The following is a 12084-nucleotide window of genomic DNA, read 5'->3' as shown; positions in this document are numbered from 1 at the left end:
TTAAGCCAGCACAGCTGCTGGTCCCAATCCCCGTGTACTCTCCACACTGGAAAATAGCAGCTGGCAAAGACATCAGAAGTAATTTCCGGCCACTCAGAAACGCAGTTTGGCGAATGTTGCCTGTTTTTCTACCCGCAAATAATGAGACTGGGTCTTCAGGACCCAAACACTGCTACATGAAACGGTGGATATGGAGTCCACGGATAACAAGGGCTACCGGTATATCCATTTGACTAGACGAGTGTGTCAAAAACACAGTAAATAAAATGTACTGTGTATACAAGGAAGATATATGAAGCTATATCCTGTGTATTCCTGCCCTTGCGGTCTAAAAACTGTAGAAGACGTAGCAAACATTATTACCCAATGTCCGCTGTATAAGAGAAATAGAATTGCATCTAGGGCATATTCTGCAGAACTGAGATACTTGTGTGGAGATGAAAAATATGGTTGCTCATTCTTCATCTGTAGTGTTTAGAAAAAAATTGGAAGAAAATGCTGTGGCTTGCTGGGGCAATTCTGGAATTTAAGTTGTGTTTTTAATTTAGGGTGTATGACTTTGTGTTTATGTTTTTATTTTAACGATTATATTTGTTTCCACTTTGGATTTGTATATCTATTTTATATAGTGTGCTTTCTTAACCAGTTCTTACTGTATTTTATTACTGATGACTATAGCTGTATTCCCCCCTCCCACTCGTTATTTGCTATGGCTTGATGAATTATATGATTCTTATTTCTATGTTGAGTATTTAGCATTTTTTGCTTAGGGTTGTTATTTACTATGCAAACAACAATCTATGACAACAAATATTTATATGCCCTTTTCAACAAAAGTTCTCCATTTTATATAGGGGAACAAGAATAAAATTAAAGATGGCTCCCAGTCCCAGAAGGGCTCACAATCTTAATTACCTAGATAGCAGCAACAGCCACTAGAGGGATGCTGTGCTGTGGTTGGATAGGGATAGTTGCTTTCCCCTGCTAAATATAAGAGAATCATCACTTTAAAAGGTGCCTCTGCTTAGTTAGCCTGGGTCAACCTGCTATCTATTCTACTATGAATACAGATGGATCTCATTATCTGTGGGGGTTCTGTTCCCACAGATTACCAGAGGTAACGAAACCATGGATAAAGAGTAATTGAGTCTACGGGGACATGGTGATTAGGTTCCCAGACCTTAAAAAACCCACCAAAACAAGCCAAATAAATTGCCCTACCATGTTCCGTGGGTCTCTCGGCATCCAGCAATGCCCCCATCCCCAAAGTCCAAAACAGTACCCCAAATCATGGATTTTTTCTAAAAGGTTTTGCTGAAATGGGCCACAAAATGGCAGCTGAAGTGACCTCCGCAGTCACTTCTGACCATCTGGGAACCCTGTAGGAATTGAAATCGGGTGTCTATTAGACACCCATGAATGCACAAAACTGCAGAGATAGAATCTGCTTATAACAAAGTTCTCCTGCACAATATTTTAATACACAACCCATTAGAAAGCTCATTAGAGCAGCCTTGTTCACCCACCACCTATTAAGATAATCTGGGAGATCTGATTGTGGTTGTCACCGGCTCAGTTGGTGGCGACTCAAAACCGGTCCTTTTCTAGAGTTGCCCGGGAATTCTGGAACACGCTTCCTAATGTAATTAGTTTCCCCTTCTATGAATGTTTTTAAGAAGCACCTAAAAACATACCTGTTTAAATAAACCTGTTTAGTTTATCATTTTAAATCTTCGGTGTTAGTTTTTATCTGTATTTTTAAATAGTTTGTGTTAATGTTTTAATGGTTTTTAGATTGTGAACTGCCCAGGGACATTTTTGTATAGGGTGGTATAAAAAGGTACTAAATAAATAATAAAATGTGTGTGTCTGATTAGATGCCGCCTTGTTACTCTCCATATATCAAAAATGTTACAACTTTAGGCTACTTTGCACTTGTTTAATTCCCTAGGATTAGATATTATTAACACTGCTACTTCTATTCACAGAAAGCATTCCAAACTGGGACAAATACACGTTTAGATGATAGAACCTTTACCATGTGTCAAGTGAAAAATCAACCCTTGGTGTACCTCATGCTTATGATACATCCCAATCTGTACAGAATTGACAATCTCACAGATGAGGTATGACTTGGTTGCAATCCTGCTCACTTCTACCAAAATGCTTAACCACCATGAAAAGCAAAATGCAGCTTTCCCCCCCTGTGGATTGGATCGTGTAGATATGTCAGGTGTACCTTTCATGGTCCATTAGGGGAATGTCAAATGCAGGTTGGGGTTGGAAATCATGCTTACCAGGCCTCCAAGGGAAGTTACTCCCTTCCAGCCAGTATGGATTGCCCTCACCTTAACAGCCTGGTTTGGGTGCCCTGTGCAAGTCTATGTATAATGACCATCCAAAGCCTGGCCTATAGGATTTGGTGCTGGGGGTCTGGCCTGGTACATTGGACAAGAACTCAACACACATGCCAAATACCAAGGACTAGATGTAGATGCTCATGGCACTTAGTGCCAGTCTGCAGAGTCTATTGGCATGTATGGAGGCCTCCACGTGAAGTACTAGAGACTGGATTGTTTGTAGTTTTAAAACCCATTGTTTGTAGTTTTAAAACCATCCAGAAGCTGTTCATCAGCTTACTGTAGTAATTTCTTGTCAGATTGTTCCATGCTATGTGCCTGTGGATCATAAGGTTTCTAAATTACTTAAGTCTTTCTTTCAGCTGTTTTTATTTTTTATTCATTTATGTTCCATCTGTTAGCATTTTATAAACTGAGTTAGTGAAGATTGATACATATCTTCTGGATTACTCTACAAATTCTGACAAATGTTAGGATTACAGATACTGTGGCTGAATGCAGATAACAGGCATAGTTTGCTGGATTGTGATTTAGCATTGAGCCTGGGCAATTCTTTCTCCCTTCTTATGCCCAGCTAAACTGAAAGGCTTCTGCCTTTTTTTTTTTTTTTTAAACCAATGGTTTTTCGTGACACCTGCACTAGGAAATGGATTTGAGCACTCACTGCAAACTGTAGTTTGAATCCAGATTTGCAGTAATTGCTTAAATCGGTTTCCTAATCTGAATATCGCAGGAAACCATGGCTTAACAAAGTTGGCTCCTTGCAATTTAGCCAGATGTTTGAGGAGAGTAGAGGGAAGCACGTGGGCTCAACGCTCATTTCTGGTAGATGGACAGGTATGTACTTGATCTGTGAGTACAGCACAGCATATTGTAAACCAGATATAACAGAACACACACAATTGAAGGAGAAAGCTTCAGAATACCTATTTGCGAACAGGTGTGGCTTTTGTTACGAAAATTCATCTGCTTCACTTGGAATGGTTTCATCATCATGATGCTAAAATGGTTGAATTCTAGATTATTTTGAAAGAGTACCAGTGGCAAGCATGTCGTCTTGAATAGAGGAATGCTCAACATGCACACTAGAAGGAACAAGAGTCTTCTACAATAGCTTGTAAATTTTGTTGATACATGTGCATGAGACTGCATGTAAACTAAGTTTTGGAAAAGGCTTACTTCAAAGTAGATCACAATTGTTCAGGTATCTTTCCCAGGGCAAATAAGACACTTTGAAAAAGGGGATGTGTGGGGAAAGAAGATTGTATGTGGCTCTCTTCTTAGTAACTTGAGCCCATCTGTACATTGTGCATGACTTGCTGTCCTGTCTGCCTGTTGTCTAGATATTAATGTAATCTGCATATTTCTTTAGGGTGCTCTCTATATCGGTGACAGAACAATACCTCAGCCACCCATTCTCCAGCTATCTGTTGAGAAGATAAATAGGGATGGTTCTTACCTTATGGATGCTGGCTCTGTAAGTTATCTTCTTTTAAATCTTCTCTTCATATTTGTGTAAAATATTGTGCGTTCTGTTTGAAATTCCATAGTTGTAAATTCTCTTCACAGTGAAAAAGATGTGTGTGTTGCACAGATTAATATGTTTTGTTTATCCATGTGTTTCTTTATAGGTTATGTTTTTATGGGTTGGTAAGAATTGTGGACAGAACTTTATCAGCCATGTCCTTGGAGTTCCAAACTATGCATCGATCCCACACAATATGGTACGACTATAACTTGGAGCAATAACAACTTTTCTGTATACTTCTAAGGAGCTAAGACATGACAGTTGAAATACCACCTCTACAAACTGCCATGTTAAATATTGGTCTGTGGCACAGCTCATGTTGATGCTCTTTGTGATGCTAGATGTCCTTGGTGTGGGCTTGAATGTATACCTCCATATTTGGGGAACAAAATTCTATCCTCCAACAAAGATGCAACACCAAGTCGGCAACCAGTTCTTTCTAAACAATGTGTGTGTTCAAAAAAGGAGCAGTGCACCGAATGAATCGGACTGGGATCCATTCAGTGTCGTCGTCCTTCACAGTAGAGTGATAGACTTTAAGATTTAGAAAACAATAGTCTTGAAGGGGTGGTTGAAGGAGTACAAAGAGCCTCTTGTACACCATAGTTCAATTTATTCCTCCCACCCCTCACCAACAGTAGTGTGTTACTACTTACAGATGCAGGGAGGCAAATGTCAACGCTCTGAATACCGAATTTTATTAATTAATTAATTAATGTATTTGATTTCTATACCACCCTTCCAAAAGGGCTCAGGGTGGTTTACACAGAGAAATAACAAATAAGATGGTTCCCTGTCCCCAAAGGGCTCACATTCTAAAAAGAAACATAAGACACACACCAGCAACAGTCACTGGAGGTACTATGCTGGGGGTGGATAGGGCCAGTTACTCTCCCCCTGCTAAGTAAAGAGAATCACCATGTTAAAAAGTGCCTCTTGGTTTATGTAGGGCTTATATAAAATGAGTTGTTTAGAAATTATTTGTGACCACTTCTTCTTCTTTTCTTTTTTTGACAGACACATCTTCCAGAACTGGACACAGCTGAATCTTCTAGAGTGCTTGCTTTTATCTCTTGGCTGAGGGAGCAAAGGCCATTTTTCCCTATACTGTATATAATAAGGTAAGTTGTGTGTGTATAATGGAATCTATCAGCATGCACATTGGGGAAGCCATGCAGCCTGCTGTATGGCAAAAATAGCAATTGCTTCATGTGAACAGCTGAGCAGCAAACTGCTCTTAAACAGCCCTGTTTATTAAAGCAGAAACCCCATCTAAAGATTGACTTGCTTTTTTTCCTGTGTGCAAGTGAGTGTTCAGTGCAAGAAAGGGAGTGGGAGTACTGGAATATGTGGCTTACAGAGGAGGGGTGGGGAGACATGTAATGAGGGCCCAAGCTCTTATTTATAAGCTTCTCTGTGTGTGGCATTCCCACACAAGCAAGAACATCCCTTCAGTTTTATGACACTTTGCATGCCTTCCTGTTGTGCACATAGAGCTGTCCCAGACACTGTAGTGAGCAAAGATTTTGCTTTTGTTAATTCTCCATGTGTGCATCAGAGCTTTGTGAATACTTGTGGTGTTGACAAAACAGATTTGCTTTTTACTTTGATCAGTAATTTTGCATTGAAAGTCACTTTTTAGGAATGAATCATTAAACATTTATATTGCTCATACAAAATTCTGTTTGCTTTTAATTTGAAGAGATGAAAGTCCATGGAAACCAATGTTCCTACAGAATATGATTGAAGACAGAACAGAATCAGCCTTATCATACTATGAGTTCCTTTTGCATATTCAGCAGCAAGTGAATAAATGAACCACTCGGCTACGTTGTTTGTCTTCTCAAAGGAATGTCCTGCCGTACAGAAAGCTTGTGCTTGTAATGCTCCTACTAAGTTTTTTGGCCTGATGCAGTTGATGAGAACCTCACTGTGATTTCCCAGAAAACCCACACCAGAGAATCAAATGTACAACTACATGATAGTGTACTTTAAAACATTAAAATCTATTTGAACAACATCGGATGCCCTTTAATTTGCTGCAAAATAATTCACTGTAAGTTGCGGCATGACTTATTAAGGCAATATTGAAGAGGTGGGTCTTCATAAACTAGACTTTTATTCAAATATTGTTTCTGACTTTTTGTTTTTGTTCTTTCTGTTTTGCTGCTACATTTAAAACCTCCCAAGACTGAGTTGCAGGAAAACTATGTGAAACAATTCATGGCGAAGTGAACAAATATGTACAATAATTAATGAACTGTTTCCAGTGCTTTTTTAAATGAATTATGATGAATAGGACAAAAAAGTGGACTTGGAAGTGGTTGAGATAGGTTAAAATGAATATGCAATAGTTCATTTTAAAAGCTTTAGGATGCATCAATATTCTAGTTCTTTAAAGAGAAGAATAAATTTGCATTATGTCCAGTGAGAATTGTAATCAAGTGGCCTGATTCAGCTGCAAAAATGGCAAACATAAACCCTAGTGTTGGATGTTAACATGGTGTGTGTATAGTCTTAATTCATTAATTGAAAGTAAATAGGGGAACAGAAAATACAACCAAAAGTCATGCTCTTTTTATGGATTGCATTTGATTAAAGTCACATTTTATACTGGGTTTTTTATAAAATCGTGCTTACTGATGTGACACTAAACCATAATTTTCACTACATTAGAAGCAATGTTGACTGGCTTATTTGACATTCAGAGCAGCATTCAATCATAAGAAGTAATGTTGCCATTTATAATTAAAAAATCACTTGACGAAGGAAGAATTTTGTGGCTTTAATGAGAATTTTTCAGAAATTCTACTTAATAGAAACAAGCAAGAAGCCCAAGTTCTTTGTAGTATGTGCACATAGAATAAAAGTTGGTTTCACTCACACCCTGTAGATTAAAATCATGACAAATAATAATTTGTGTTTTTTGATATGTCTGTATAAATTACTACACAAACAACCTACATCAGTAATCAATCTTTAGTGGCATAAAGTTGTGGCTGAAATGGATTTCAATGCTTCCCCTATTACACTCCCAAGAACAGTGGAGTGGAAATAAATTATATTTTTTCATTGTACTACTACTTTCCTGTTGTGGAATAATCCTTTGCAGCTATTTCCAGGCCATTGCTTCAGTTCAGCTATAAGTGATTAACTGATACTGCCTCAGTGCCAGGCATGGGTAGATGTTATCTGCACAAAAAGCCATTGAAGTGCTCTACTGAACAGTGGTGTTTATAAACCAGCATTTCGAATCGGAATAGCACCCCCTTTATCATAACCACATTGCCTGCTAATCTAGGCAGTCTGACAGTGTGGTCTGTGAAAGTTACTTACAGATTTGTTACTTTCGTGTAACAGTGAAGAAAAGTGTCTCTTCTTAAAAGGATTAAAATACATCTGTTTGAAATGTTAAATTTGAAATACCTTGTTGCCTGTGTCACTCTTGTGTAAACTCCAGTTTAGTTATTTAATGAGAATTTGTCATCAGTAATGGTAATTCACTTTAGAAGCGTATGATATGTGCTTGTGAGTACTGAAAATCATCTACTGGGTGCCTCACAACATGTCCAAAGCCTGAATTTCTCTCTCCCCGCCCCCGGTTCCATTGACTCTTCAATTGCCCCAGTCTAGCAGTGGTAATCACCACACACTAACAGTTGTATGTGCATAGGTTTTCCTTCTGGCTAGAGTATGTGTATATAAACAAGTGCTGTGCATGCAGAAAATGTACAGCCAGCACCCGGAGAGCTGGAATGTGTGCTGCCACTTGCCATATGCATACAATGCTGAACTGATGGATGGTTCTGCCAGCCTTGACAGTGTTTCTTGTATAGAGAGATCCTTGTATGCAAGAACTTGTGTGTGCGCCCGGGGGGCGGTGGGGGGGGGGCAGAGGTTCCGGACACAACTTCATGTTAGCCACAAATAATGGCTTTCAATAAAATACCTACTAGAGAAACTTATTTGAAGAATAGATCCGTAACCATCTCTTAAACTTAAGAATAGTGAGCACATGATTCCGTCTGGGTAGGTAGAATGCTTTTTGGAATATTCATACACTTTTTGCAATACTGACTTTTTTCTAATTTTATTCCTTGTGATGGAAAAAAGACATCTTCAACATATTATTTTTTTAATAATGGGGATTGCAGGGCAGACTTAAATACAAAACTACCTATGCTGTACTGTAGCTACAACTGTCTATTTTAAGATCTACAACAACTTAACTAGGCAAGGGTGGCCCTGATGCTTACATCTTAGCATGACAGTCCACAACAGATGCCCTCTATTTTTCTAGTTTAAGATTTTTAAACAGTAGTTCAGCATGATTGATAAGCATGTTAATCCAGTCAGCATCAGAAACATCTATTTTAACTGGCACTTGCTCTCTAATAACTTGCATTGGAGTCAGTCTTGACTATTTGCAATATTGAGGACAAAATGAATTTTCATTCAAAGTTAATTTAACAATATAATCAGATGCAGAATGGCTATTAAGGGACCATCAAATGTGACATAGCTTCTGTTCACTAGTTACAGACTAAATCTTATATAGTACATTTGATTTTGTAAAGTAGTGTAAAATATTGTAATATTAATCCTTGTTTTCTGAATTCAGACATTGATCTTCAGTGTAAAATTGTAAGCCATGCCCTTCTGAACCTGGAGGCAAGGTTTTACTTGTTCCCCTTTTTACAGTTTGTAATTTTCACTGTTTTATTCCTGTAAAAAGTCATTTGTAACACATGCAAATGCTTATTTTAGCTGTGATAATTTATCAAATTTGGCTATTCAATAAAATTAATTGAAAGAGTCACATAGAACTTCCAGTCCTTTTTATAAACAGTTTGGAAGCCAAGGGGAATACTTGGACATTGAACTGATTAAGTGGTCTTAGTAACAGAGGAGTTTTTACTGCAGCTCATCAAAAACATCTCAGTGCTTGAGTATAAATTGCAAATTTTATACTGTGCAAAGCATGTACAAATCAGAAAAAACATGCATAGGACTGTACTGCCAATATGTTCCAATTTAGCAACTAAAATAGCAAACTGCTAGGGATGTAGAAAACATTCTGAAACTGGCTGCTTTGAGCTCAAAACAAAATGATGGACCTGTTTAAGCTTGGAACAAAACCAACCCCATTTTGAATCAAAATATTTCAACATCTTGAGTGCCATTTTGGAGGCCTGTTTTTTCCACTGCCGATTGGTTTTCTGGCACTGGCTTCCGACTGACATGCAATATGGAGTTTTGGGGAAAATGTTATAAATTGGTTTAAAATCGCCTGCTTGCCCATTTCTGTTATAGGTTGGATGGTAGGTAGCACCTGTCATGCCCTACCACCCAACCCACTTTGGTGCTCTAAGAGCTACCTATGGGAAAGGGGTATTTCAAGTTTCCCCCTGCTAACTGAGCAGAGAGGCTCATTTTTAAAGTGGTGATTCTCTTTTATTTAGCAGGGGGAGAGCAACCAGCCCTATCTATCCCCAGCACAGCATCCCTGTGCTGGGGTGGCTGTTGCTGGTGTCTATCTTAGGTTTCTTTTTGGATTGTGAGCCCTTTGGGGATAGGGAACCATTTAATTTATGTGTTGACTGCTTTGGGATCTTTGGTTGAAAAGCAGTGTATAAATATTTGTTGGTGGTTCCCTATGGCAGACACATTCAAAACATTTCAAGTCTTGTTTTGTCAAAAAGGGATTGACTGCTTTTTCGATGAAATGTTTCAGCCATCTGTGTTTCACTTCAAGCTCGAAACAAAATGCAAAATCCATCTCATGCACATCCCTGCAAACTGCATGTTGAGCCAAATCAAAATTGAAAGAATTCAGAAGTTCACTTTTGTGAGATGAGACAAAAGCAAGTGATCTGTTTGGATAATTATACCCAAAATGCCCATCTCTAATAGAAGTTTTTCTGTTACCAATTGAATTTGGATTACACATGTAAGGAATGTCTCAACAGACACCACTGACTTGTGTTATGTAATTCCTGTTAACTAAGCTAGAAGGCACCTTTTAAAGTGATTGCTTCCTTACCTTTTGCCAGGGGAGAGCAACTGTCCCTATTCAATCTAGCATAGTGACCTTCCAGTGGCTGTTGTCTACCTTTATGTTTCTTTTTAGATTGTGAGTCCCTTTGGGATAGGGAACAGTTCTATTTTGATTCCTTTTGCTATATAAATTCTTCTGAAAACTTTTTTGTGGAGAAGTGATGTATAAATGTTTTGGAGTTGGAATCAAGAAATATTTAGAATGGCATTGAAGTGCATACAAGTCACTACAGCCTCTCAAATACTTTGCAAAAAGGTCCAGCCAATGAGATGTACATGCTGTTTGCGTTTCTTCTAGCACTTCTCTGATAACCTTAGCTTTAACTTCACTTCAGCACTCTCCTCCTTCCTGGCTTATCCAGGATGTACAATGGATGGCTGGAGGGGGAAGACTGCTGTTATTGCACACAAACCTTGCACAGCAGCACATAATAAAAGACTCCAACAACTTGCAACAACTGGAAATCTTCCAGAAGTTATATTTTGTTCAGTTTCTTGAACAACTACAAGTGACCCTCATTATTCACGAGGGTTCAATTCGTGCCCGTAACAATGAATATGGAAACCATGAATAAAGGAATCTTACCCCTATGGGACTCTTAAGGTTAGGAATGTGCACAAAACCTGTTCGGAGGCCCTTTTATGGGCTTCTGAATAGGTTTGAACACTGGCCAGTTCAAACGTTTGGTGGGCGTGGGGGGTCAGACTTAAAGGGTGGGGCAAGGTGCACTTAACCCCCCACCTGTGCTGGGTTCTTGTAAAATCTTTTGGGGTGGCAGTGTACCTCCCTGCTGTCCCTTCCCTTCTCCAGCTGGAAGTACTGGGCCTCTGTTCATGAGTTCTGGCTGAAGGGGCGACAGGGATGTATGCTGCCGCCCTGAAATATTTTACAGGAACTGAGCGCCGGTGGGGGGAGGGGTAAGTGCATCCTCCCCTGCCCTTAAAGTCTAACCACCCCTGCCCGGTTCCAGGCACATCCCTATCTACGGGTTAGGTTCCTATACACACAAAAAGAGGGGAGAAATAAGAGTGCTCTTGGGCTTCAGAAATGCCCTTGAAAACTCCCAAATTGGCCACATGTTAGGCAATATTTGCCTAACACTGTGTTGCAAAATGGCCACTGGAAATCATTTCTGGGTCATTTCTAGCCTTCACAAATAGCTAGGTGCAGTTTAGCCTATTTCTATACCCCTAATAAAGAAATGGGATCTTTATGACCCACCTGTATATAGATTAGCACTCAACCTATTGACTGATAATTAGATCTCAAATTATACCTACAAAAGCCAAAACATTCATGATTGGTCAATGCTTGTTGCCTAATAAGAGACAAGTGAATTATATCAAAAAACCTCAATGTGCAGACAATACTTGCTGCACAAAGGCTCTTCCCTCACATTCTTTACATTAGAATATAAACATCAGACTTCACAGGGCTTCATGCAAATGCAGGCACCATGCCAGCCTCCCCTCATGATGCTCCCAGCAAACATTGGATCTTTACAATGTATAACTTGCTGTTGCTATATTATGTCTTTTGTTAACTGAAAAGCATAGGTGACAATCTTGAGTAGCAAGCACTATTGCTGCAATAGGAGTGCATGTGTCTTACATGTAACTTGGGAAACCGAAGTGTAAGGGTTTCTGTATTTAGACAAGTGAGGTTTGTTTGGACTGCTGTGCTTATGTGACACCATTTTTTGTTTAGCTGTGGAATAAGTGTGAATATAAAGACATTTGCAGTTACACAGACATGGTGACTGGAATGGTGGTGGTGAGGGAAGCAAAGGGGTACAGACATCAGGGCTGGGTGGCTGTGAACAAAGGGAGATGGAGTCAAATGGAAGGTCTTTGGGAGACAAAATGCAAATAGAAGTACTAAATAGTATCAAGAGAAATCAGCATGAATGTGACCCCACACTTCAGTCTCCAAAATATGGTGATATAATTCTGAATCAAAATGGATCAAGCAGTAAGCTCTGCCTAAAAAGATTTATGGCACCATGAAATTTTAGAATAATAAGACACCTCTGAGATCTCTTTTCCCCCAATCCCCTGCTCAGTGCAGGAAACTGCTACAGCATCTCAGGCAGATGGCTGTCCAGCCTGTTGGAAAACCTCCAGCAACGGAGAGCCCAC

At 39.2% G+C, this 12084-nt stretch overlaps 1 protein-coding gene across 2 annotated transcripts in view; it reads left to right on the top strand.

Moving 5' to 3' along the window:
* Positions 1–8707, top strand: part of SEC24A (SEC24 homolog A, COPII coat complex component) — a 57498-nt gene extending 48791 nt beyond the window's left edge. For both annotated transcript variants that reach the window (XM_053298701.1, XM_053298700.1), the window contains exons 19-23: positions 1989–2126; positions 3733–3837; positions 3992–4084; positions 4906–5009; positions 5591–8707. In XM_053298701.1, coding sequence (XP_053154676.1) covers positions 1989–2126; positions 3733–3837; positions 3992–4084; positions 4906–5009; positions 5591–5705 — 555 coding nt within the window. In that variant the 3' untranslated portion in view covers positions 5706–8707. The remainder of the gene's footprint in view (positions 1–1988; positions 2127–3732; positions 3838–3991; positions 4085–4905; positions 5010–5590) is intronic.
* Positions 8708–12084: the final 3377 nt, after the last annotated feature.

The sequence above is a fragment of the Hemicordylus capensis genome, chromosome 2 (assembly GCF_027244095.1).
Source record: "Hemicordylus capensis ecotype Gifberg chromosome 2, rHemCap1.1.pri, whole genome shotgun sequence".
NCBI classification, from domain to species: Eukaryota; Metazoa; Chordata; class Lepidosauria; order Squamata; family Cordylidae; genus Hemicordylus; species Hemicordylus capensis.
The sequence above is the reverse complement of the archived record's forward strand: the minus strand, read 5'-3'. Positions and strand labels throughout refer to the sequence as shown.